The sequence below is a fragment of the Ranitomeya variabilis genome, chromosome 3 (genome assembly GCF_051348905.1).
Source record: "Ranitomeya variabilis isolate aRanVar5 chromosome 3, aRanVar5.hap1, whole genome shotgun sequence".
Classification (NCBI taxonomy): Eukaryota; Metazoa; Chordata; class Amphibia; order Anura; family Dendrobatidae; genus Ranitomeya; species Ranitomeya variabilis.
Window position 1 is genome coordinate 388,362,921 of NC_135234.1, and position 26,402 is coordinate 388,389,322.

General features: G+C 42.8%; 1 protein-coding gene and 1 long non-coding RNA gene across 3 annotated transcripts in view; one reads left to right on the forward strand and one right to left on the reverse strand.

Annotated features, from left to right (window-relative positions):
- Positions 1-26,402, reverse strand: part of CSMD2 (CUB and Sushi multiple domains 2) — a 1,405,803-nt gene that overhangs the window by 76,143 nt on the left and 1,303,258 nt on the right. For both annotated transcript variants that reach the window (XM_077296071.1, XM_077296070.1), the window contains 4 exons: positions 20,781-20,926; positions 19,689-19,769; positions 19,448-19,561; positions 1,708-1,896 (listed from right to left, as the gene is read on the reverse strand). In XM_077296071.1, coding sequence (XP_077152186.1) covers positions 1,708-1,896; positions 19,448-19,561; positions 19,689-19,769; positions 20,781-20,926 — 530 coding nt within the window. The remainder of the gene's footprint in view (positions 1-1,707; positions 1,897-19,447; positions 19,562-19,688; positions 19,770-20,780; positions 20,927-26,402) is intronic.
- LOC143816093 (uncharacterized) lies at positions 1,260-19,569 on the forward strand. Its single transcript, XR_013223886.1, has 3 exons — positions 1,260-1,318; positions 15,683-15,741; positions 19,456-19,569. It is a non-coding gene; the product is annotated as an uncharacterized LOC143816093 (long non-coding RNA).

Genomic DNA, 26,402 nt, shown 5'->3' on the forward strand with positions numbered 1-26,402 from the left:
GAAACCCAACGTTGCTGGGAGGAATAAAGTTAATTTTCTCCCAGCTTGTAGGTTCTAAGTGCCAGCACCATGTAGGTTCAGAATGCTAATAGCCTGCAGATTAACCCCTCATCTGCATTTAAAGAACAATGACAATTAATTTGGCTACCACCGCCCTTGGTCCACAATGGTTAGTAGAGACTTTTGCCCTGAAAATATTTTTCATATATATTCCACCCACTGAAGAAAGTGTATCACTGAAACTTGCGTCAGAGTGGGCGCCCCACACACGGACCGGACTGTATAGGCAATTTTACCTTCATGAATTGCTTGTGTGGACTTAGACACCTTACATGTAATCTTTTGGTATTCCCTATGCAGTTAGTTGCTCTATATGAAACACTGATATCTTGTGAGCAATCACCGTTGCGTAATTCCAGCTGTATGAGGAATCAGTCAGTTGCATATGTAATCAATCCATTCGGATATATCTTACTGGATTCATTATCTGTATATCTGGGAGTCCTTTGATATGGTACATATTGTGCGCACAGCTACTTATTATCGTATTTACATACCTACATTTATCCTGTTGCTGCATAATATGTATAATTATAGGTATCGTTCTTATTTCCATTTTTTTTTCGGTCAATCTATCTTTCAGTCACTTTTTACCTTTTTGACTACCTCGTGTCGTGTGTGCACCCATCTTTCATTATTGAACTCAAACTGTTTTTCCTAATAAAGGTTTTTAATATGCTACTAAGCTCTCATTATCTTTTATGACCATGTAGTTTATTTTTTTCTTCAACTGGTTTCCGCGTTCTTTCCGAATAGTCTCCCTAATGGGATATGTTCAGCATATATAGATGTAGTTGATGACGAACTATACATATATTATTTGCATTGTTCAGGTTTGTTTTATAATGAAATATATATATATTAGTTATTTTAATTAAATGGTTCATAATTGGCACTGTAAATGCAATGGACAGGTATGATTCCTTATATTTATTCTACAATTTAGTAGTTGCCTTTCAATGAATGCGTTTGGAATATTGCGATCGATCCCTACTTTGCACTATGTCGCTGAAACCTTCCATGTAAAAGCAGACGTTATAGACAGCCACTTTATAAATGTTTTCTGTTTAAGAAGTTCCAAGAATAGTATTTTAAATAGCATTCGAAACCTACAAAGAAGTCACAATTCTGATTCATATCTCTTTGAAACTATGAATAATGACTTCTTCTTGAGACTGTTCTATATTTTATTTTTATACGGCTTTCCAAGGGTTTAACTTTCCTCTGAAACTTTTTGCCTAACTCAGCAGAAGACAATGTAAGTGGCGGCATAGTTTCTTAGTCTTAGCAACTGAACATCTAAGACTCTATTCATATAATGGCATACATTTGGAAAAAAACCATGAAAGCAAAATCGAAAGCCTTTTAACATTTCCATTGGATTGCTGGTATTTTAGACAGTAAAAATAGTGCTGCTGACTGCACTATTCATGCCATCAAAAATACCAGATCCACTACATTAATGGCTATTGTTTGACCCATCACAAATGCCATCTTTATTATTTGGAGAATCTGGAATCCATACATCACATCTGATCTGCTTTCACAACATATACAATGATATTATCTGTGGCACGTGCCACTTTAATTTGAACAAATAACTTAACATTAAATGTGAACTTGACTTTAAACTTAATGTCATCTCACCATCAAAAATGTCAAATTCATCATACTGCTTTTCACTGAGAAAGTATTCCACTGTCAGTGTCACATTGTATCCAGCTTCAACTTTGATAAGCCAGGAACATGTCTGGAATTGAGGATACGTGCCAGGATAACTCTGGCTGAGAATTACTCCGGTAGAATCGGTTAGGATCTCATTTGCTGGACAAAGCACTGTTGTAGAAAATACACATAACACTATTTACATACACAGTATAGTTCATTTAGTAACAACAACAGCTGCAGGCTTATACACAGGAGAAAGATAAGAGTTGAAAAAAAGCTTTAAAATTACAACATTTTTGGGGGGTCAGATAAAAACATAATACAAAAAATAAATGTGGTTCAAAATTTGATCCCTGGTCATATGCTGTAGTGGTGTCAGAGTATAACATGAACCAAATTCCCTATGTATAAGGATATGGAAATAGAACATGTATAGGTGTTACACAACAATCCAAGTTATTATACATATCCCATCCCTGGTCTGTAAGTTATATATACAACATCTAAACAACATAAATGGAATGTTTTTTGGAGATACTGAAACACTAGTAATTCTAAAATACTGATTAGTTTAGTACATATACAGTTCTAAATTCGAATAAAAATAAGAGAACTACCATCATTAATGAGAGTAAAGTAACAGCAGTAATAAAGATATATGATAGTTTCAATTACATGATCAATTCTATAGTGCAGACAACTTATGTAACCATTTTTTATACAATGGCCGATAAAAGCATGTCAAAACAGGATATTACCATTAATAGGTTCAAAGAACACGGCACACCACCTCAACAAGGTGCGTTTCGCATCATCTGCTTCCCCAGGGAACATACTTATGCTGAGAATGTATTGAGCGAATAGCAGATGCGCTGCATTAAGATGTTAAAGAGAACTTGTCAGAAATCTTTAACATCTCCAAACCATTAACACGACAGTGTAACCTTTAGAAAGTTAGGACTATTGATCCCTTTATGACCACAAAATGCTGCTTTAGCAGAGAGAAATTGCGTTTTCAAGTTCAGTTTGGAAATACATTGGGACATGACGAATCACTTATAGCTCCTTAGTCTCCACTGTATTGCCAAACTAGAAGCACCCTCTTTTAGCTGATTAATATGTCAGTGGCCAGTGTATCAACCTGTCAATCAACCAGGAGAGGGTTCTGGGATACAGTACGTCATCATGTCCCAGTGCACTTCCAGACTAAATGTCAAAACGCGATTTCTGGCTGCTGAAGCAGCACTTTGAGGTCATGAAGTGACCACCTGACTTATACTATAAAAGGCTATACAGTCACAGTAATGGTTAGGCAGGATTAATGCTTCTGACAGGCTACCTTTAATGTGTGGTGCTCTTCTAGACTATAATGTATGACCTCTAAGTTCTGTGTGTGTCAGTCATTTGTATTCTCAATGTTGTTGATGATAAAGATAATGGTTTCTGTATATCCCAAGTAAAACAACTTATTCTCCCACAATATCTCACTGCTGATGATTCTGCTGAAAGCTGAAATCTGCAACACTATTCAGCACAAAGAATGATGATATTGATGGGTATGAGCAAAAGATTGGGCATGCTCCAGGTGAAAAACCTAACACATTTACCTACTTTAGGTCCTCACGGGACCACAAAACTTAGCTACCTCAAAGATCTGCTAGATTTGCCAGTTATTACTACTGACCTTGGTCAGAACTGTATTGTTTCTTTGCTGTAGTGGTGTTAGATTGTTAGATTTTTATAGTATTTGTTCCATTAATACTGTTATATTGTTCTCCTAAACAGAAGTTTAGCAAAATGTGTTGTATAGCTAGTGTTCAAACTAAAGTAATGTGATCATATCGAATGTGGCAAAATACAGCATTTTTTCTGAGAAATGGAACAACACAGTCTTCTCTAGGGTTGAGCGACTTTCATTTTTTTAAGATCGAGTCGGGTTTTGGGAAACCCGATTTTGTCCAGAGTCGAGTCGAGTGCAGTCGGCCGATTGTCGCTAAAAGTCGGGGATCGACCGAAACACGAAACCCAATGCAAGTCAATGGGGAAGCATAGTCGGCAGTGAGTGGAGGCCAGGAAAACACCTACAGTGCCCATTTTAATGCCAAAAACATCCATTCTTGTTTCTGAAGCTTGTCAATCTTAATTAACTTTATAATAATAGTTGGGCATTGGAACTTGGGGGTCATTTGGCAAAAGTTGTTGGGGGTAGGGCTGGTTCAAGGTTTTAATGGGCCCAGGAAACGTGGACTACGTCACGGCAGTGGAGCAGGGAGAGGTAAGTATTTCAACGTTGCGAGTGCTGTGATCCTGAGCAAGCAGGGGGGGCCCACTCGTTCGCATTGGCACTGGCACAGGGCCCCTCAAAGTATGGCGGTTTGTTTGCATGGTGGGGGCGCCTCCCACCAGCAGCGACACTTTTGCGTACTCTGAGGGGCCCTGTGTTAGTGACGTCGCCAACGAGTATGCCCCCCCCACCTGATGAAGGAACCTGCACTTTCATCTGCACCTTCCTCTTTGTCCCTGTGTAAGGTGGTATAACATGCGGGAAGGGGAACCTTACTTTCAGCAGGGTCAGATTCTGGCTGTGTAGAGTGCAAGGGGAATGTAGTGGTCTAGGTCAATGTACCAGCAGACTCATCTAGCAGTGGCTGGGCAATGGGCAGGATGAGGAGGAAACAGATATAGGGCCAAAGAATAAATTAGGCTAAATGCAGTTCAAAATTGGTAACAGGATTAACCAGGCGGCATTGCTTTGTTCAGTGGAGTAGCAAACCCAAGAGCAGCAAACACTTTTTCAAGGGCCCAACCACACCAGTAGGCCAAATGCAGTTTAATATCTGATACTATAGGCCAAAAGCCAGAAGGTAGAAGCTCAGCTGTATTCAGTTGAGGACAAACACCAGGCAGGGGCAGACACCGTTAGTAGGCCCTAAACACCATTTTTTTAAAACACAGCACTTAATCAGAGCCAGAAGGTAGAAGCTCAGCTTTATTCAGTTGAGGACAAACACCAGGGAGCAGCAAACAGAGGTATTAGGCCCCATCCAGCAATTTAAAAAAAAAAAAAAAAAAGCTTAATAAGAACCAGAAGGTAGAAGCTCAGCTTTATTCAGTTGAGGACAACACCAGGGGGGGGGCAAACACCGTTAGTAGGCCCTAACCACCAATTTTTAAAAACACAGCACTTAATCAGAGCCAGAAGGTAGAAGCTCAGCTTTATTCAGTTGAGGACAACACCAGGGAGGGGCAGACACCGTTAGTAGGCTGGAACCACCAATTTGTTTAAAAACAGCAGTTAATCAGAGCCAGAAGGTAGAAGCTCAGCTTTATTCAGTTGAGGACAACACCAGGCAGGGGCAGACACCCTTAGTAGGCCGGAACCACCAATTTGTTTAAAAACAGCAGTTAATCAGAGCCAGAAGGTAGAAGCTCAGCTTTATTCAGTTGAGGACAACACCAGGGAGGGGCAGACACCGTTAGTAGGCCGGAACCACAAATTTGTTTAAAAACAGCAGTTAATCAGAGCCAGAAGGTAGAAGCTCAGCTTTATTCAGTTGAGGACAACACCAGGCAGGGGCAGACACCGTTAGTAGGCCGGAACCACCAATTTGTTTAAAAACAGCAGTTAATCAGAGCCAGAAGGTAGAAGCTCAGCTTTATTCAGTTGAGGACAACACCAGGCAGGGGCAGACACCGTTAGTAGGCCGGAACCACCAATTTGTTTAAAAACAGCAGTTAATCAGAGCCAGAAGGTAGAAGCTCAGCTTTATTCAGTTGAGGACAACACCAGGCAGGGGCAGACACCGTTAGTAGGCCAGAACCACTAATTTGTTTAAAAACAGCAGTTAATCAGAGCCAGAAGGTAGAAGCTCAGCTTTATTTAGTTGAGGACAACACCAGGCAGGGGCAGACACCGTTAGTAGGCCCTAACCACCAATTTTTAAAACCACAGCACTTAATCAGAGCCAGAAGGTAGAAGCTCAGCTTTATTCAGTTGAGGACAACACCAGGGAGGGGCAGACACCGTTAGTAGGCCAGAACCACAAATTTGTTTAAAAACAGCAGTTAATCAGAGCCAGAAGGTAGAAGCTCAGCTTTATTCAGTTGAGGACAACTTGAATTAGGGACTGCAGACAGACTTAGCAGGCTGTCCCCTGTGTGGACCATGCATCCAATACATTAACCCATTGAGCCACAAAGGACACGTAACCTTCCGTGGCCATGCCTACAGGTCCATGTGTCTGTTGTCAGGTGTACCTTTGGACTCACAGATTGACAGAATGCAAGGACAATGCGGTCTTTAACATGCTGGTGGAGGGGTGGGATGGCTTTTCTCGCAAAAGAATTGTCAACTGGGTAGCTCATAGCGTGGTACATCGTAGTCCATCCTGGCTTTATTAATATTAAATAAAATAAAAAAATAGGCTCTATGCACTTTATAATTGGTTCCAGGGGTACACGGGCAGCAGTGGTCTGGTCAGTGGAGTCCTAGTGGAAGGAGGGACCGCAGACAGGCTTCGAAGGCCTAACACAATAAAATGGGCTGGCTGGAGGCACTTTATAATTGGTTCCAGGGGTACACGGGCAGCAGTGGTCTTGTCAGTGGAGTCCTAGTGGAAGGAGGGACCGCAGACAGGCTTTGAAGGCCTAACACAATAAAATGGGCTGGCTGGAGGCACTTTATAATTGGTTCCAGGGGTACACGGGCAGCAGTGGTCTGGTCAGTGGAGGCCTAGTGGAAGGAGGGACCGCAGACAGGCTTCGAAGGCCTAACACAATAAAATGGGCTGGCTGGAGGCACTTTATAATTGGTTCCAGGGGTACACGGGCAGCAGTGGTCTGGTCAGTGGAGGCCTAGTGGAAGGAGGGACCGCAGACAGGCTTCGAAGGCCTAACACAATAAAATGGGCTGGCTGGAGGCACTTTATAATTGGTTCCAGGGGTACACGGGCAGCAGTGGTCTGGTCAGTGGAGGCCTAGTGGTAGGAGGGACCGCAGACAGGCTTCGAAGGCCTAACACAATAAAATGGGCTGGCTGGAGGCACTTTATAATTGGTTCCAGGGGTACACGGGCAGCAGTGGTCTGGTCAACGGAGGCCGATTGTAATGAGTGTCTGCCAGTTAGTAGTCAAAAACAACAATTAAATGTGAATGTCTCGCATTAAAACAAAACAAAAACACTAAAGGGTGCAATCATTAGGTTCAGGGGTGGGATCCTCTGCGTTGTTTCAGACCTACTAATTTAGCGCAAAGTATTTACTGTGGTAAATAGAGGACACTGCCCCTGACTATGTTAAGTACCATCATACATGTCAACACAATGGTATTGTCAGTGGCAGGTATGGAAGGATGTCAGCGCATAGACTAAACATTGGTGGAAGTGTGAGAGATAACTGTGGAAGTGGTAGAGCAATGTTTGACCTGGGGGTGGGTGAACTCTCTTGTGGCCGGCGGTACAGGCCCAGGGCCCCTCATGTTACAACAGTGTGTCTGACGTTGGGTGCGCACCACCACCGCCAGAGACACTTTATTGTACTATGAGGGACCCAGTAGCAATGCCGTCGACCAAAAGCGAGCACACCCACCTCTTCAGACAAACAGCAGTCTCACGGGTGCTTGCGCCAAGTCGCGATACCACGGCCCCGTGTGGAGAGTTTGGCCATTTAGGGAGGTGTAAACATGTCGTATGCTGGACAATCAGCTGCAGAAAATTAGACATTAGAAAAGTAATTCACAGTAGTCCACAGGCAAGAGCTTTTCATAGGAAAGCTAGGTGTCGCCCGGGCAAGGTGGGGCAAAAGATTTCGAAATCCAGTTGTGGTTCATTTTAATGAATGTTAGATCGTCAACATTTTGGGTAGCCAGACGAGTCCTTTTTTCGGTTAATATTGAACCTGCAGCACTGAATACTCTTTCTGATAGGACACTTGCTGCCGGGCAAGCAAGCTCCTGCAATGCATATTCTGCCAATTCTGGACAGGTGTCTAATTTTGATGCCCAGTAATCAAATGGGAATGACGGTTGAGGGATAACATCGATAAGGGATGAAAAATAGTTAGTAACCATACTGGACAAATGTTGTCGCCTGTCACTTTCAATTGATGCAGCAGTACCTGTCCTGTCTGCGGTCATAGCAAAATCACTCCACAACCTGGTCAGAAAACCCCTCTGTCCAACGCCACTTCTGATGTGTGCACCCCTAACACTCCTAGTCTGCTGCCCCCTGGAGCTCGTGTGAGAACGATCACGTGCGCTGTGCGCTGTGTGCTGGGAATGCCTGAAGCAAACGGTCAACAAGAGCTGATTGTTTGGTTGCTAATATTAGTTCCAAGTTCTCATGTGGCATAATATTTTGCAATTTGCCTTCATAGCGTGGATCAAGGAGGCAGGCCAACCAGTAATCGTCACCGTTCATCATTTTCGTAATGCGTGTGTCCCTTTTTAGGATACATAAGGCATAATCCGCCATGTGGGCCAAAGTTCCAGTTGTCAAATCTCCGGTTGTGATTGGTTGAGGGGCAGTTTCAGGCAAATCTACGTCACTTGTGTCCCTCAAAAAACCAGAACCCGGCCTTGCCACGCAACCAATTTCCAGTGCCCCCGGGAAAGGTTCCGCATTAAAAATATACTCATCCCCATCATCCTCCTCGTCCTCCACCTCCTCTTCGCCCGCTGCCTCGTCCTGTACACTGCCCTGACCAGACAATGGCTGACTGTCATCAAGGCTTTCCTCTTCCTCTGGTGCAGACGCCTGATCCTTTATGTGCGTCAAACTTTGCATCAGCAGACGCATTAGGGGGATGCTCATGCTTATTATGGCGTTGTCTGCACTAACCAGCAGTGTGCATTCCTCAAAACACTGAAGGACTTGACATATGTCTTGTATCTTCGACCACTGCACACCTGACAACTCCATGTCTGCCATCCTACTGCCTGCCCGTGTATGTGTATCCTCCCACAAAAACATAACAGCCCGCCTCTGTTGGCACAGTCTCTGAAGCATGTGCAGTGTTGAGTTCCACCTTGTTGCAAAGTCTATGATTAGGCGATGCTGGGGAAGGTTCAAAGACCGCTGATAGGTCTGCATACGGCTGGAGTGTACAGGCGAACGTCGGATATGTGAGCAAAGTCCACGCACTTTGAGGAGCAGGTCGGAGAAACCAGGATAAGTTTTCAATAAGCACTGCACCACCAGGTTTAAGGTGTGAGCCAGGCAAGGAATGTGTTTCAGTTGGGAAAGGGAGATGGCAGCCATGAAATTCCTTCCGTTATCACTCACTACCTTGCCTGCCTCAAGATCTACTGTGCCCAGCCACGACTGTGCTTCTTGTTGCAAGAACTCGGACAGAACTTCCGCGGTGTGTCTGTTGTCGCCCAAACACTTCATAGCCAATACAGCCTGCTGACGCTTGCCAGTAGCTGGCCCATAATGGGACAACTGGTGTGCAACAGTGTCATCTGCCGATGGAGTGGTTGGCCAACTGCGGTCTGTGGAAGAGCTGTAGCTTCTGCAGGAGGACGAGGAGGAGGAGGGGGTGCGAACGCCTACAGCCAACTGTTTCCTAGACCGTGGGCTAGGCACAATGTCCCGAAATTGATGTCCCCTGTGGACCCTGCATCCACCACATTCACCCAGTGTGCCGTGATGGACACATAACGTCCCTGGCCATGCCTACTGGTCCATGCGTCTGTAGTCAGGTGCACCTTTGTACTCACAGATTGCCTGAGTGCATGGACGATGCGCTGTTTAACATGCTGGTGCAGGGCTGGGATGGCTTTTCTTGAAAAAAAGTGTCGACTGGGTAGCTCGTATCGTGGTTCAGCGTACTCCATCAGGGCTTTGAAAGCTTCGCTTTCAACTAACCGGTAGGGCATCATCTCTAACGAGATTAGTCTAGCTATGTGGGCGTTAAAACCCTGTGTACGCGGATGCGAGGATAAGTACTTCCTTTTTCTAACCAGAGTCTCATGTAGGGTGAGCTGGACTGGAGAGCTGGAGATCGTGGAACTTTCGGGTGTGCCGGTGGACATGGCAGACTGAGAGACGGTTGGAGACGGTATTGTTTCCCGCCGGTGCCCTAGATACAATATTTCCTCCTACAAAACTGGTGATTCCCTGACCCTGACTGCTTTTGGCTGGCAAAGAAACCTGCACAGATACTGCCGGTGGTGCGGAAAATGGTGGCCTTACAGTGACGGAAGGGATGTTGCGTTGCTGACTAGCTTCATTGGCCGAGGGTGCTACAACCTTAAGGGACGTTGGGTAGTTAGTCCAGGCTTGAAAATGCATGGTGGTTAAGTGTCTATGCATGCAACTAGTATTTAGACTTTTCAGATTCTGACCTCTGCTTAAGCTAGTTGAACATTTTTGACAGATGACTTTGCGCTGATCAATTGGATGTTGTTTAAAAAAATGCCAGACTGCACTCTTCCTAGCCTCGGATCCCTTTTCAGGGATTGCAGACTGAGCTTTAACCGGATGGCCACGCTGTCCTCCAACAGGTTTTGGCTTTGACACGCGTTTTGGGCCAGATACGGGCACGGTAGATGGAACCTGTTGCCATGTTGATGCCTGCTGCGGCCCCTCCTCCACCTCCGCTTCTGAACTACTGCCGCCTGCACCCTGTTCCCCCAATGGCTGCCAATCGGGGTCAACAACTGGGTCATCTATTACCTCCTCTTCGAGCTCGTGTGCAACTTCGTCTGTGTCACTGTGTCGGTCGGTGGTATAGCGTTCGTGGCGGGGCAACATAGTCTCATCAGGGTCTGATTGTGGATCAGTACCCTGAGAGGGCAATGTGGTGGTCTGAGTCAAAGGAGCAGCATAGTACTCTGGCTGTGGCTGTGCATCAGTGCACTCCATGTCAGAATCTACTTGTAATGGGCATGGCCTGTTAAGTGTTTCACTTTCTAAGCCTGGGACGGTATGTGTAAAGAGCTACATGGAGTAACCCGTTGTGTCGCCTGCTGCATCCTTCTCTCTTGTTGTAGTTTTTGCTGAAGAGGACAAGGAAGCGACTTGTCCCTGACCGTGAACATCCACAAGCGACGCGCTGCTTTTACATTTACCAGTTTCAGAAGAGGAGGCAAAAGAGCTAGAGGCTGAGTCTGCAATGTAAGCCAAAACTTGCTGTTGCTGCTCCGCCTTTAAAAGCGGTTTTCCTACTCCCAGAAAAGAGAGCGTTCGAGGCCTTGTGTAGCCAGACGACGAAACTGGCTCCACAGCTCCAGACTTAGGTGGAATATTTTTATCCCCACGACCACCTGATGCTCCACTACCACTACCATCATTACCAGCTGACAATGAACACCCACGGCCACGACGACCTCTTGCACCAGACTTCCTCATTGTTTTAAAAACTTAACCAAAGTAACTTTATTTGTTGCTGTCAAACAACTTACACGGTGAGCTATAACTTCAGTATGATTTCAATATCCCTTAACAGGTTGGTGAGACCACAAGGAAAATCAGGCACAATGTTACACACTCTGTTTTCTGTGGCACCAAATCACAGAGATGCCACACACGCAGGACTGTCACTCAAGCACAAATGTCAATATTAATCTCCCACTGTTTTCTTTTTTTTTTTCTTTTTCAGGGAGACTTTAGAAACAAAATAATAAAAAATAAATAGGCTTTCTATGGCCCACTGAGTGAGAGATGGCACACACAGGAGTCAGGAGTGGCGCACAAGCAGAAAGGGCAATATTAATCTCCCACTGTTTTATTTTTTTTTTCTTTTTCAGGGAGACTTTAGAAACAAAATAATAAAAAATAAATAGGCTTTCTATGGCCCACTGAGTGAGAGATGGCACACACAGGAGTCAGGAGTGGCACACAAGCAGAAAGGGAAATATTAATCTCCCACTGTTTTATTTTTTTTTTCTTTTTCAGGGAGACTTTAGAAACAAAATAATAAAAAATAAATAGGCTTTCTATGGCCCACTGAGTGAGAGATGGCACACACAGGAGTCAGGAGTGGCACACAAGCAGAAAGGGCAATATTAATCTCCCACTGATTGATGTAGTGATTTTTTTTCAGGTAGATTTTAGAACCCAAATCAAGCAAAAAAATTAATAGGCTTTCTATGGCCCACTGAGTGAGAGATGGCACACACAGGAGTCAGGAGTGGCACACAAGCCCTGACTGAGGCCAATATTTTTCTCCCACTGATTGATGTAGTGTTTTTTTTTCAGGTAGATTTTAGAACCCAAATCAAGCAAAAAAATTAATAGGCTTTCTATGGCCCACTGAGTGAGAGATGGCACACACAGGAGTCAGGAGTGGCACACAAGCCCTGACTGAGGCCAATATTTTTCTCCCACTGATTGATGCAGTGTTTTTTTTTCAGGTAGATTTTAGAACCCAAATCAAGCAAAAAAATAAATAGGCTTTCTATGGCCCACTGAGTGAGAGATGGCACACACAGGAGTCAGGAGTGGCGCACAAGCAGAAAGGGCAATATTAATCTCCCACTGTTTTATTTTTTTTTTCTTTTTCAGGGAGACTTTAGAAACAAAATAATAAAAAATAAATAGGCTTTCTATGGCCCACTGAGTGAGAGATGGCACACACAGGAGTCAGGAGTGGCGCACAAGCAGAAAGGGCAATATTAATCTCCCACTGATTGATGTAGTGATTTTTTTTCAGGTAGATTTTAGAACCCAAATCAAGCAAAAAAATTAATAGGCTTTCTATGGCCCACTGTCATGAATCCCCAATGGCTAGGGATAGCACAGGACAAGCAAAATATAACAAATATCGGACGAGCTCTAGGGTGATGGAACCTGGGCTGACCGCTGCCCTACGCCTGACAAACGCAACTAGAGATAGCCAGGGAGCATGCCTACGTTGGTTCTAGACGCCACGCACCAGCCTAAGAGCTAACTAGTACTGCAGAGAAAACAAGACCTCACTTGCCTCCAGAGGAATTAACCCCAAAGGTATAGTTGCCCCCCACATGTATTGACGGTGAAATGAGAGGAAGGCACACACATAGAGATGATGTATATAGCTTTAGCAAATAGAGGCCCGCTAAAAACTAGAAAGCAGAATGATACAAAAGGGGACTGAGCGGTCAGCAAAAAACCCTAATCAAAAAAACCATCCTGAGATTACAAGAACCCATGTGCCAACTCATGGCACATGGGGAGAACCTCAGTCCACTAGAGCAACCAGCTAGCATAGAGACATTCTAAGCAAGCTGGACCAAAAACCCAAACAACTGAAAATCAGCACTTAGCTTATCCTGAAAGATCTGGGAGCAGGTAGGCAGGAACCAAACAGAGCACATCTGAACACATTGATAGCCGGCAAGGGAAATGACAGAAAGGCCAGGTAAAATAGGAAACACCCAGCCTCTGATGGACAGGTGGAAACCAAAGGCCGCAACCCACCAAAGTCACCCAGTACCAGCAGTAACCACCAGAGGGAGCCCACCAACAGAATCCACAACAGCCCACTGAGTGAGAGATGGCACACACAGGAGTCAGGAGTGGCACACAAGCCCTGACTGAGGCCAATATTTTTCTCCCACTGATTGATGTAGTGTTTTTTTTTCAGGTAGATTTTAGAACCCAAATCAAGCAAAAAAATTAATAGGCTTTCTATGGCCCACTGAGTGAGAGATGGCACACACAGGAGTCAGGAGTGGCACACAAGCCCTGACTGAGGCCAATATTTTTCTCCCACTGATTGATGTAGTGTTTTTTTTTCAGGTAGATTTTAGAACCCAAATCAAGCAAAAAAATTAATAGGCTTTCTATGGCCCACTGAGTGAGAGATGGCACACACAGGACTCAGGAGTGGCACACAAGCAGAAAGGGCAATATTAATCTCCCACTGTTTTCTTTTTTTTTTCTTTTTCAGGGAGACTTTAGAAACAAAATAATAAAAAATAAATAGGCTTTCTATGGCCCACTGAGTGAGAGATGGCACACACAGGAGTCAGGAGTGGTGCACAAGCAGAAGGGGCAATATTAATCTCCCACTGTTTTATTTTTTTTTTCTTTTTCAGGGAGACTTTAGAAACAAAATAATAAAAAATAAATAGGCTTTCTATGGCCCACTGAGTGAGAGATGGCACACACAGGAGTCAGGAGTGGCACACAAGCAGAAAGGGCAATATTAATCTCCCACTGTTTTATTTTATTTATTTTTTTCAGGGAGACTTTAGAAACAAAATAATAAAAAATAAATAGGCTTTCTATGGCCCACTGAGTGAGAGATGGCACACACAGGAGTCAGGAGTGGCGCACAAGCAGAAAGGGCAATATTAATCTCCCACTGTTTTCTTTTTTTTTTCTTTTTCAGGGAGACTTTAGAAACAAAATAATAAAAAATAAATAGGCTTTCTATGGCCCACTGAGTGAGAGATGGCACACACAGGAGTCAGGAGTGGCACACAAGCAGAAAGGGCAATATTAATCTCCCACTGTTTTATTTTTTTTTTCTTTTTCAGGGAGACTTTAGAAACAAAATAATAAAAAATAAATAGGCTTTCTATGGCCCACTGAGTGAGAGATGGCACACACAGGAGTCAGGAGTGGCGCACAAGCAGAAAGGGCAATATTAATCTCCCACTGTTTTATTTTTTTTTTCTTTTTCAGGGAGACTTTAGAAACAAAATAATAAAAAATAAATAGGCTTTCTATGGCCCACTGAGTGAGAGATGGCACACACAGGAGTCAGGAGTGGCACACAAGCAGAAAGGGCAATATTAATCTCCCACTGATTGATGTAGTGATTTTTTTTCAGGTAGATTTTAGAACCCAAATCAAGCAAAAAAATTAATAGGCTTTCTATGGCCCACTGAGTGAGAGATGGCACACACAGGGATGGCACTCTAGCAGAAATGCCAATTTTAATCTCCCACAAAAAAAAAACAAAAAAAAACAGGGACTACAATTACTATCTCCCTGCAGTAATCTCAGCCAGGTATGGCAGGCAGCAATAAGGAGTGGACTGATGCACAAATTAAATAAAAAGTGTGGACAAACCAAAAAGATAGCTGTGCAGAAAGGAAGGAACAAGAGGATATGTGCTTTGAAAAAAGCAGTTGGTTTGCACAGTGGCATACACACAGCAATACAGCTATCAGGGAGCCTTCTAGGGCAGCCCAATGAGCTACAGCGCTGAGGAAAAAAAAAATGTAGCTTCCACTGTCCCTGCACACCGAAGGTGGTGTTGGACAGTGGAAATCGCTACAGCACAAGCGGTTTGGTGGTTAATGGACCCTGCCTAACGCTCTCCCTGCTTCTAATGAAGCGGCAGCAACCTCTCCCTAAGCTCAGATCAGCAGCAGTGAGATGGCGGTCGGCGGGAACGCCCCTTTATAGCCCCTGTGACGCCGCAGACTGCAAGCCAATCACTGCAATGCCCTTCTCTAAGATGGTGGGGACCAGGACCTATGTCATCACGCTGCCCACACTCTGCGTTCACCTTCATTGGCTGAGAAATGGCGCTTTTCGCGTCATTGAAACGCGACTTTGGCGCGAAAGTCGCGTACCGCATGGCCGATGCAACGCTGGGATCGGCTCGGTTTCATGAGACGCCGACTTTGCCAAAAGTCGGCGACTTTTGAAAATGAACGACCCGTTTCGCTCAACCCTAGTCTTCTCCCTTAAGCTACATTCATCCAATTGTCGAAAAAACTGACTTCACACGGACTGCACCAATATGAGTCAAATTGGCTGTTCAGATGATCATTACTTTTCACTGACTATGTCCTCTTGAAAAAAATGTTGGATTTCGAATGAATCTGATCCATTCAAGTTTATGTGCCGGTATTTGCAAAGAAAAAAAAAAAAGGTCCCATTCGGATAAACCACATAACATCTGATTTTTACAACTATATTGCAATTATTAATAGAGATATCTGTTTTTACTGTTATAAATTTCATATGCATAAAAGTGAATGCCATATGAATGAAAAATGTTCTATTTCTTTCTAGATGAAAAACCCGCTGCTTTCTTTATACGCTCCTCTGAACTTAGCCTTACAGAGACAGAGGTATGTTATATTTGCCATATCTTTTACATTACTATATAGCAATCTATTTGCTATAGACAGACAAAGTTATGGCTAGTGATGTGGAAAACTGTTCGGTTGTAGATCCCCTCTGACAAAGGTGGTGGAGCCGAAACATGTGTCGGGGTGGACACCACCCGCACAAGGAAGCCTCATACGCAAGTCTAACCATCTTAATACTTATATATTTAGTGCTCTTAGTCCCTGTGGTGGCACTGACCACAAATAATCAATAAGGCTACACTTGGGACTTATATGCCACAGAATGCATGACCCCCTGCTGATGATTATGTGCCACATATTGATATTCAAATAGGGCATAGTGCATAGCCCCTTCACTTGAGAATAAAGACCATCAGCTCTGCAATACTATGGCAAACCCTACCTGCACCTGCATTTGCACTTTTTTGGCACCTTTTTGGCCACACATTTTGGTCTTAAAAACTTAATAGTGACATCAGCTTAAGAGAGTACTATGTGCATGGCATTTTTTTGACATGGACTCTAGATTATTTGTTCTCAATTCAATGTGTATATAACCTCTCTTTAGTCTGGACACTGGTCTGCTATTGTCTAGGTGTGTGCCCCTTGCTTTTATTACTGTTTTTATACATTATCCTGCACTGTTCTGTTTTTCAAGTTATCACCTGAATGTTCATAACATTTTCTATTTTTTTCACCAATTTCTTTGCATTGGACTTTATGGTCTGATTCGTTCCTTGTTTTCCCATACAGATAAAGCATATAACATCTGATTTTTACAAATATATTTCAGTTTTTAATAGAGAAAAAAAAAGCATCTGTTTTTCATCTAGAAAAATAGAACATTTTTCATTCATACAGTGCAGACCAAAAGTTTGGACACACCTTCTCATTTAAAGATTATTCTGTATTTTCATGACTATGAAAATTGTACATTCACACTGAAGGCATCAAAACTATGAATTAACACATGTGGAATATATATGCTTTGATGACTGCTTTGCATACTCTTGGCATTCTCTTGATGAGCTTCAAGAGGTTTTCACCAGGAATGGTTTTCACTTCACAGGTGTGCCCTGTCAGGTTTAATAAGTGGGATTTCTTGCCTTATAAATGGGGTTGGGACAATCAGTTCTGTTGTGGAGAAGTCTGGTGGATACACAGCTGATAGTCCTACTGAATAGACTTAAAATTTGTATTATGGCAAGAAAAAAAGCAGCTAAGTAAAGAAAAACGAGTGGCCATCATTACTTTAAGAAATGAAGGTCAGTCCGTCCGGAAAATTGGGCAAACTTTGAAAGTGTCCCCATGTGCAGTGGCAAAAACCATCAATTGCTACAAAGAAACTGGCTCACGTGAGGACCATCCCAGGAAAGGAAGACCAAGAGTCACCTCTGCTTCTGAGGATAAGTTTATCCGAGTCACCAGCCTCAGAAATCGCAGGTTAACAGCAGCTCAGATTAGAGACCAGGTCAATGCCACACAGAGTTCTAGCAGCAGACACATCTCTACAACAACTGTTAAGAAGAGACTTTGTGCAGCAGGCCTTCATGGTAAAATAGCTGCTAGGAAACCACAAGCAGAAGGCATATGGTTTGCGTTTAGTTGGACCATCATTTATTTTTCAACAGGACAATGACCCCAAACACACCTCCAGGCTGTGTAAGGGCTATTTGACCAAGAAGGAGAGTGATGGGGTGCTATACCACATGACCTGGCCTCCACAGTCACCAGACCTGAACCCAATCGAGATGGTTTGGAGTGAGCTGGACCGCAGAGTGAAGGCAAAAGGGACAACAAGTGCTAAGCATCTCTGGAAACTCCTTCAAGATTGTTGGAAGACCATTCCCGGTGACTACCTCTTGAAGCTCATCAAGAGAATGCCAAGAGTGTGCAAAGCAGTCATCAAAGCAAAAGGTGGCTACTTTGAAGAACCTAGAATATAAGACTTAATTTCAGTTGTTTCACACTTTTTTGTTAAGTATATAATTCCACATGTGTTAATTAATAGTTTTGATGCCTTTAGTGTGAATGCACAATTTTCATAGTCATGAAAATACAGAACAATCTTTAAATGAGAAGGTGTGTCCAAACTTTTGGTCTGCACTGTATGAATGAAAAATGTTCTATTTTTCTAGATGAAAAACAGATGCTTTTTTTAAAGGGCACCTGTCACCCCGTTTTTTCGGTATGAGATAAAAATACTGTTAAATAGGGCCTGAGCTGTGCATTGCAATAGTGTAGTTTGTGGACCCCGATTCCCCACCTATGCTGCCGAAATACGTTACCAAAGTAGTCGTGGTCTGGTCAAAAGGGCGTGGTGTCTTCCCCCAGATTTTGCGTAGTTTTCCGTTGGTGGTGTAGTGGTGTGCGCATGCCCAAGGTCCAGAATCCTCTGCCAGGGGATTGAAAAGAGCGCGCTGTTCGTTATTTCATTGGTGATCGGTGGGCGCGGCCATCTTCCTTTGGCCGCGCGTGCGCAGAAGCGTCGCTCTGCTGGCCGCGGCTTCAGGAAAATGGCCGCCGCGATATCCATCTGCGCACGCGCGGCCATTTTCCTGAAGCCGCGGCCAGCAGAGCGCCGCTTCTGCGCACGCGCGGCCAAAGGAAGATGGCCGCGCCCACCGATCACCAATGAAATAACGAACAGCGCGCTCTTTTCAATCCCCTGGCAGAGGATTCTGGACCTTGGGCATGCGCACACCACTAGGCCACCAACGGAAAACTACGCAAAATCTGGGGGAAGACACCACGCCCTTTTGACCTGACCAGCCTGATTGACAGGCGAAAACGACTACTTTGGTAACGTATTTCGGCAGCATAGGTGGGGAATCGGGGTCCACAAAATACACTATTGTAATGCATAGCTCAGGCCCTATTTAACAGTATTTTTATCTCATACCGAAAAAACGGGGTGACAGGTTCCCTTTAAATATGCTCATCTATACTTAGCATTATAGAGACAGAGGTATGTTATATTTTCCATATCTTGTCCATTACTATACAGCAATCTGTTTGCTATACACAGACCAAAAGTTTTGGCTAGTAATATGGAAAACTGTTCGGTTGTAGATATCCATGTGGCTGTACATGCGTTAGTAATGCTTGCAATTCTACAATTTCATGCTAATTTCAACTAAAATGTAACGACTATCTACTATTGCATTTACATATTTTTAAAAATGCTGAAAATTGGATTTTTAGATCAGCAAACCACTGAGTGTGAATGCCATCACTGAATAGTGTTGCAATTAGAAAGGGTTTACCATGCAGAATCATTTAGAAGAGTGCACAATCATGATTGGAACTAAAGTTCCATTTACTTGAGTCAATCAGTGGTACTAAACATCAATCAGCTACTTGTTCAATGCATGTAGGCTGCCATTATTCTCAGCAATGCAGGTCCTGTTATCGGAGGATGTTCCGCTGCTGAGAACAATGATTTTTTGGGTAGCACAAACGATTACTTCAAACAATGAATGAGTGCTTCGCTCATTCATAGGGTGATTGGCAGTCTGCTTAGATTGTAAGATTGTTGTGAAACGAACGTTCCTAGGAATGCTCATTCCCGATTACCTTGCAATGTACAGTATATGGATCTTTAGACCTCAAATTTATTGTAGAAGTAGAGATGCAGGCGGTCACATCACTGAATTGTGTGTATTTATGAAATATATACATTACAGTCACCCAGAAATGACTTTACCTTCACAGGTTGGAGGAGGATCTTCAAACAGCAAGTGAGTTCCAAGCCGGCATATCAAAATCTCTGGTCCCATCAATGTGAATCCTGGGAGGCATTTGTAACGTACAATGTCACCTAGGGTAAAGGATGAGTAAAATTAAGATACTATAATTTAGAAAATATTATGAGATAAAATAATTTTCTAATTAATAAAAGTAATTAATCTGACATACTCTACTGCCAATTTGTGAGGGATACTCACCCATGAGAAATTCCTCACTACCTGACAGAACCTCCCCATTCGGCACGGTCATTGGCGGTTTACATTTACGAAGTCGGTATCCTATCACAGAAAGAAATTCTTATTACATGATATGATGTCAGTTATGAGACTGCACTAGATGTAGGCTGTCCAAACTCCCAAAAATGACAAACTAAAATGTTACAGAACAATGTAAGTGGACAGACAAATATTCCAATTGTGCACTTGAAATACATTCAGAGTTGAGGATGACTGAATGATAAATATGGACCACATTCCGACATGTAGAAATATGCAGTAGGCATGCAGACAGATACTTTCAGATAATGCTAAAGGGAAACCAGCACATGTAGGAGATTCTGCCTCCTAAGGCCTCTTTCACACTTCAGTTGTTTGGCGTCAGTCTAAAACCGCCAGTTTCCTCAAATAACGGATCCGTCATTTTTTTTTGGCAGATCCGTTATTTTCCCATAGACTTGCATTGGCGACGGATTGTGACGGATGGTCGTCAGTTCCATCCGTCATGCGACGGATCCGTCGAAATTTGGCGGACGTTGTCTAGACATAGACGGACATTGAAACGTTTTTTGTCAACGCCGAAATGACGGTTCGCGGCGGATCCGTCATTCCATAGAATGGCCGCCTATGGGCGACGGATCCGTCGCGACCGTCATTTCGGCGGATTCGTCGCCCCAATCCGTTTTTTCAATTGCGCATGCTCCAAAAAGTAGATACTTTTCCCAAACAACCCCCAAGTAACGGATCCGTAAAAAAAACTGATCCGTTGGAACCGTTTTCTCAACAATTGTGACGGATCCGTCGATCCGTCACTATGTAGGAAGTGACTGATGCCAAACAACTGAAGTGTGAAAGAGGCCTAAGACATATATACTGTATATCTATACATTGTATATCTATACACTATATATATATATATATATATATATATATATATATATATATATATATATATATATATATATATATATATATATATATATATATATATAAATCTTAGGGGCCAGAATCTCCTCCGTGTGCTGGTCTCCCTTTTGCAATCTGTAGAAATAATACCCAAATTTTTAGTCTTACCATAGAAATATAATGCGAAGATTCCCCCATTGGCCGCATTGCTGTGAAAGGTGATAAGGACTTGATTGGAGGAACTCATAGTAGATCTCTTATTAGAACTTCTGGAGAAGACACCCAGCTGAGGATCTGTTTGATGGGGACCATCCCTGCAGAAAGAGAATGGAGGCAAAGAAGCTGTTACAAAAAGGCATTTAACAGCATTGCTCACCACATTAAACAAGAGCTATAATATAACATACAGTGTAACCCTAAATTTGCCTTCCATAGCTAGGTCATCTACTTAAAATTAATGTCCACCTCTCTTAACACCATGTCTTAATATATATTCCTTATACAGCTAGCAGCTTAAACAAAATTCTCCACTTCCTAGAGTAAATGTGAGTGTCCTTTTCTAATGTATAGGTACTATACTTAATGGCCTTCATGCTGCTATCACTCCTTCAGTATCTGAAATTGTTGCCCTGTTCTCCTCATGTTCAAAATGGCCCCTTCAAAGACTAGGCTACAGAGCTGTGATAAATCTGAACTTTCTCTGCTCCATGATGGACATAACCATCATGTCAATTGTCATCATCCGTTCTGGTTCATAAAGTAATGGAAAGGGAGGGGAGTTGAGGATAAGACTTATCTCAGCGCTCTCCATGCCTCTGCAGCGGCCATTTTGAACATGAAGTGAACAGAGCACTGAACTAAGATATCCAGGGAGTGGTAGTGTAGTTGAGGCCATTATGTAAAGCAACACTAATATTAGAAATGTATAGTCACGTAATATGGAGATGAGCACTTTCATGGGGTTCCTTTACTGTATTTGGACAGTATTACCTACATCCACTGTACAGTTCCTAGGAAGAAGACTACATTTCCTGTCATTCAAATCAACATAACAACGCTCTACAAACAATATGTGAACAATACAGTGTAAGATTTAATCTCTGAAACCAACAGGATTGTGAGAGCATCTCTGCGCTATAAAGCCATGCAACAGTATCAGGACAAGTAAGGCGACTTATTTACAAATGGCACAACTGTCTACAGCAGAGAAAGAAATGTAAAACATTTGGACTGATTTATTTAAATTTTAATATATCTTACTGTTTGCAAATCAATTCTTTTTTGTGAATGAAAAAATTTAATTTACGGTAAGTATATTTTTGTTTTATTTTGCACTTTTTTACTGCAGTTGTCCTTCTCCTTGCGTGGAGAAACATTATATTTCACACAAAATCCAATTCCTTTGAGATAAAAGAAATATATGCAAACTCAGAATCTCATAGTGTACATTGCATGAATGGAAGACAATAGTTATAAATGTGAGAGAGCGCCTGCATCACAGAAATGAGAATTTGAGAAGTACAATATTCCTTAGGTCAGACGAGTGACAGTTTCTGAAAAGTGAGCAATTTGTCAGTGTCATGCAAGTCCCCATCCTCCCAGCTTCCTCCTGTCCTATCCTCACCATGCAAGCCTGTGGCCTTAGCACTGGGGACACTTTGACAGTGTCCCCATCCTTTCCAATTAACTTCACTTGCTTTTTAAATTAGTGTTAACGAGCTGTCCTGCCACTATCCATCAGCAACCTCATGGCTCGACCTTCAGTAGGAAAGGCCCACAAGTATTTATCAGATGAGAAGGCGTACAATGAAAATAAATCATGGATAACACTATGTGGACACAAGTAAGCAAAACACAAAAGTGTTAAATAACACAGCATCTTGTAAAAATGGTTGGAGCTTCTTTCCACGTCAGCATTTATTTTTGAGCTTCTGTTTGTGCATAAAAGTTAATCTATCACTATGTTATCAGGCAGCAATAAACTCTTGATGACATTGCCAATCGACACCAACGCAGCTAGGAATGTATATATATCACAGCTATGTCTAAATAAAGATTCCAGCAGAAACTAACAAACATTAATACTTGTCAACTTGTTTGTCTTTGTGATTGTAAGACCACAAATGCCTGTTCTTTAGATCCAGTCCATGATTGGACCGTGGTGTAACTAGAGTTTGATTGGCACTGGAGAATAATTTGGACCTGGGTCTCCAACCGCATATTGGTTGGATGCATGAGCACTTGTAGAGTTCTAAATCTTATAAAGGCATGCATGTTCACCCCTCATTTAATAATGTTTTCCAGTAATCTTTCCAGTAATAATGTCCCCGTCCTGAGCTATTCCCATAATAATGCCCCATCTAGGGCCCTTTCCTGGTATAATGTTCCCCATCATGTATATTGTCCCCCGTCCTAGGCCCTTTATTAAATAATGTTGCCTATCTTAGGCTCCTTTCTATAATAATATATAATATATCTATTATAATAATAATTTAATAATATCTTAGGCCCCTTTCTCCAACCTGGGCAACTTCCACTGATAATGTCCCATACTGTCCTCATCTTATAACAATGTTCTCCATCCTGGGCCCCTTACTAGTCTAATGTCATCCATCCTGGGGCCCTTCATGGTATAATGTCCCCTATCATGGTACAATGCACTCCCATCCTGGGCTCCTTCCTGTTATAATGCCCCCATCCTAGGCACATCTCCTTTTTCTCCAGCACATTTTAAAAGGAAACAAACTATTATTCTTACCTTCCAATGATGATGTGATGTGCAGAGTCCTCCTCTGTAGCCGGCTCAGAAATAGCTGACTTTTGTGTGCCATCATGGGCAGCACATAATGTCACTACCATGCAAAGTTTGTTACGGGTAAGTCGACGTTTGAAGCTGGCCTCTGATTGGCTGACGGGTGTCTGCGCCACAATACATTTCAGCTGAATGTACGTCCATTGACGCATATTCAGATGAAATTGGTGCTGGAATCAGCAGGTCCCCCTCCCATATGGGTCGTATGCAACCAAGATTGTTATGTCCCTGTGATTACAAGAATTAAACAAATTGTACAATATTTAAAAAAACTAAAAAAATTCTGCTTGACGTTAACAAACGGGACACTCCAGTTACTCGCCATGTTAACAACACACATAGCGGATGCCTGGGGGAGATCTTCTTCTCGATGATAGAACTGGTTAAACCCAGGATCAGAAGAAAGGATCTGGATAGAATTATTCTAAATCGTGAAGCAGAGTGGATTTTCAGAATTCAATCCCTTTCTCCCAAGGGCCTCAATGAATACCTCTCTTATACTTGCTTATTTAGCCTCTCACCTATTTTTTTTGCCAGAGGGATCAAATACTTATTTCTCGCTGCAAAGTGCAAATAAATTTATATAATTTATACAATGTGATTTTTTTTATTTTATTTTTGATATCCTATCTCTCAATGTTAAAATTAACCTACCTTTAAAATTATAGACTGTTCATGTCTTTGTCAGTGGGCAAACTTACAAACTCAGCAAGGGATCAAATACTTTATTTTCAAGACAGTACTTTTCAAGACAGTACAGTATTTATTTGGTTGGCAATTTCAATCAACATGTTAAGTCCCTTATTCTATTATTCTATTTGAGCTTTCATTTTTGTGCATTTGCCTAATATTATCTCTACATTATCCCCAACGATGGGTCTATATTCCACCCTTGCCCTTATCTGCCAACATTTATAATAAGGCTGGGGGGAAAAATTGTAGAACATATCTGAGAAAAGAAACTCCACTCCATAGGTTATCTTGCCCTTAGGAGTTGTCATAGGGATGGATTAACTTGTTTGAATTTTAAGGTTATCTATTATATCTTATTCATTATCTGCAAAATACCTACAGGGGCCACATCACTTGCTCCTGGTTAAGGAGGATTTCCCCTGATCAAAAAATACTATTGGTGTCTCTAGAATTTAATTTCTTATCTTAAAATCTGTTTATTTTCCTATGTGCCTAGTATAAGGGATATTAAGGGAAGACAGGGATAGTCTGCTCCTGTACCAATTTTATTTAATCCATCTATATCAGTATAGCTGCGTGTGTGGGTTTACATAATCGTTAGCTGGCTTCTCTCAGAGCTCAACTCTCCTGCAATCCTCCAAATCACAGCTTGGAACCAGGTATTGGTACTTTTGGCAGTGTGGACAGGTGCCAAGTCCTGCTGGAGAGAGAAATTTCCATCTCCAAAAAGCTTGTCGAAGAGGAAACATGAAGTACTCTAAAATTTCCTGATAGATGGCTGTGCTGACTGTGGTCTAGATAAAACACAGTGGACCTACACCAGCAGATGACATGGCTCCCCAATCCAGCACTGATTATGGAAACTTCACACTGGAATGCAAGCAGCTTGGATTGTGGCCTCTCCACTCTTCCTCCAGACTCTGGGACCCTGATTTCCAAATGAAATGCAAATTTATTTTGATCTGAAAACCACACCTTGGACCACTGAGCAACAGTCCTGTTCTTTTTCTCCTTGGCCCAGGTAAGGGGCTTCTGACATTGTCTATTGGTCATGAGTGGCTTTACACAAGGAATGTGACACTTGTAGCCCATGTCCTGGAAACATCTGTGTGTGGTGGCTCTTGCAGCAATGACGCTAGCAGCAGTCCAATCCTTGTGTATCTCTCACAAATTTTTGAATGGCTTTTTGTTAACAATCCTTTCAAGGCTGCGGTTATCCCGATTGCTTGTGCATCTTTTTCTACCACACTTTTTCCATCCACTCAACAACTTTCCATTATGTTTGGATACAGCACTCTATGAATAGCCAGCTTCTTTAGCAATGACACTTTGTGGCTTACCCTCCTTGTGGAGTGTGTCAATGACTGCCTTCTGGACATCTGTCAAGTCAGCAGTCTTCCCCATGATTGTGAAGCCTACTGAAACAGACTAAGAGACCTTTTTAAACGCTTAGGAAGCCTTTGCAGGTTTTTTTGTTAATTATTCTAATTTACTGAGATAATAACTTTTAGGTTTTCATTGGCTGTAAGCCATAATCATCAACATTAACAGAAATAAACACTTGAAATAGATCACTCTGTTTGTAATGACTCTATATAATATATGAGTTTCACTTTTTGTATTGAAGAACTGAACTAAATTAACTTTTTGATGATATTCTAATTTTGTAAGAAGCAGCTGGCGTGACTTCTCTTATTGCTCAATACATAGTGAACGACAGCTGTAACCACACCCTGGCCCTGGCGAAGAGCCGGCTTTGCACTGATGCACTGCTGAACCGGCTGTCAGTAAGGCTAGGTTCACATTGCGTTAGGGCAATCCGTTTAGTGCTAGCGCTTGCGGATTGCGCTAACGCAATGTTTTTGTAGGGGCCGCGTTTAGGGGTCGCGCTAACGTCCCCGCTCTCGCAGATCCCCGATCTGCGAGAGCGGGGAACGGACCTCGGGCGCGCCGCGGACGCTGCAAGCAGCGTCCGAGGCGCACTACAAAAGAACGGCACATCGCTAGCGCGAGCCGAAAAAGGCACGCGCTAGTGATGCGCTACAGGCGAAATTTACATTGCTGTCAATGGGTGCGCTAACGGACCCGTTGCATGGCGTTAATTGCGACATTTTCGCCGTGCAACGCTGTCCGTTAGCGATCACCCACTAACGCAATGTGAACCTAGCCTTAGTCCTGGGATGTGGTTAGAGCCACCACTCACTATGTACACAGCGGTTACTGATGCAGCATCAGCCGCATCTTTATGACTGAAAGCCAGAGGCAGCTGAGAGAAATAAAGTTCA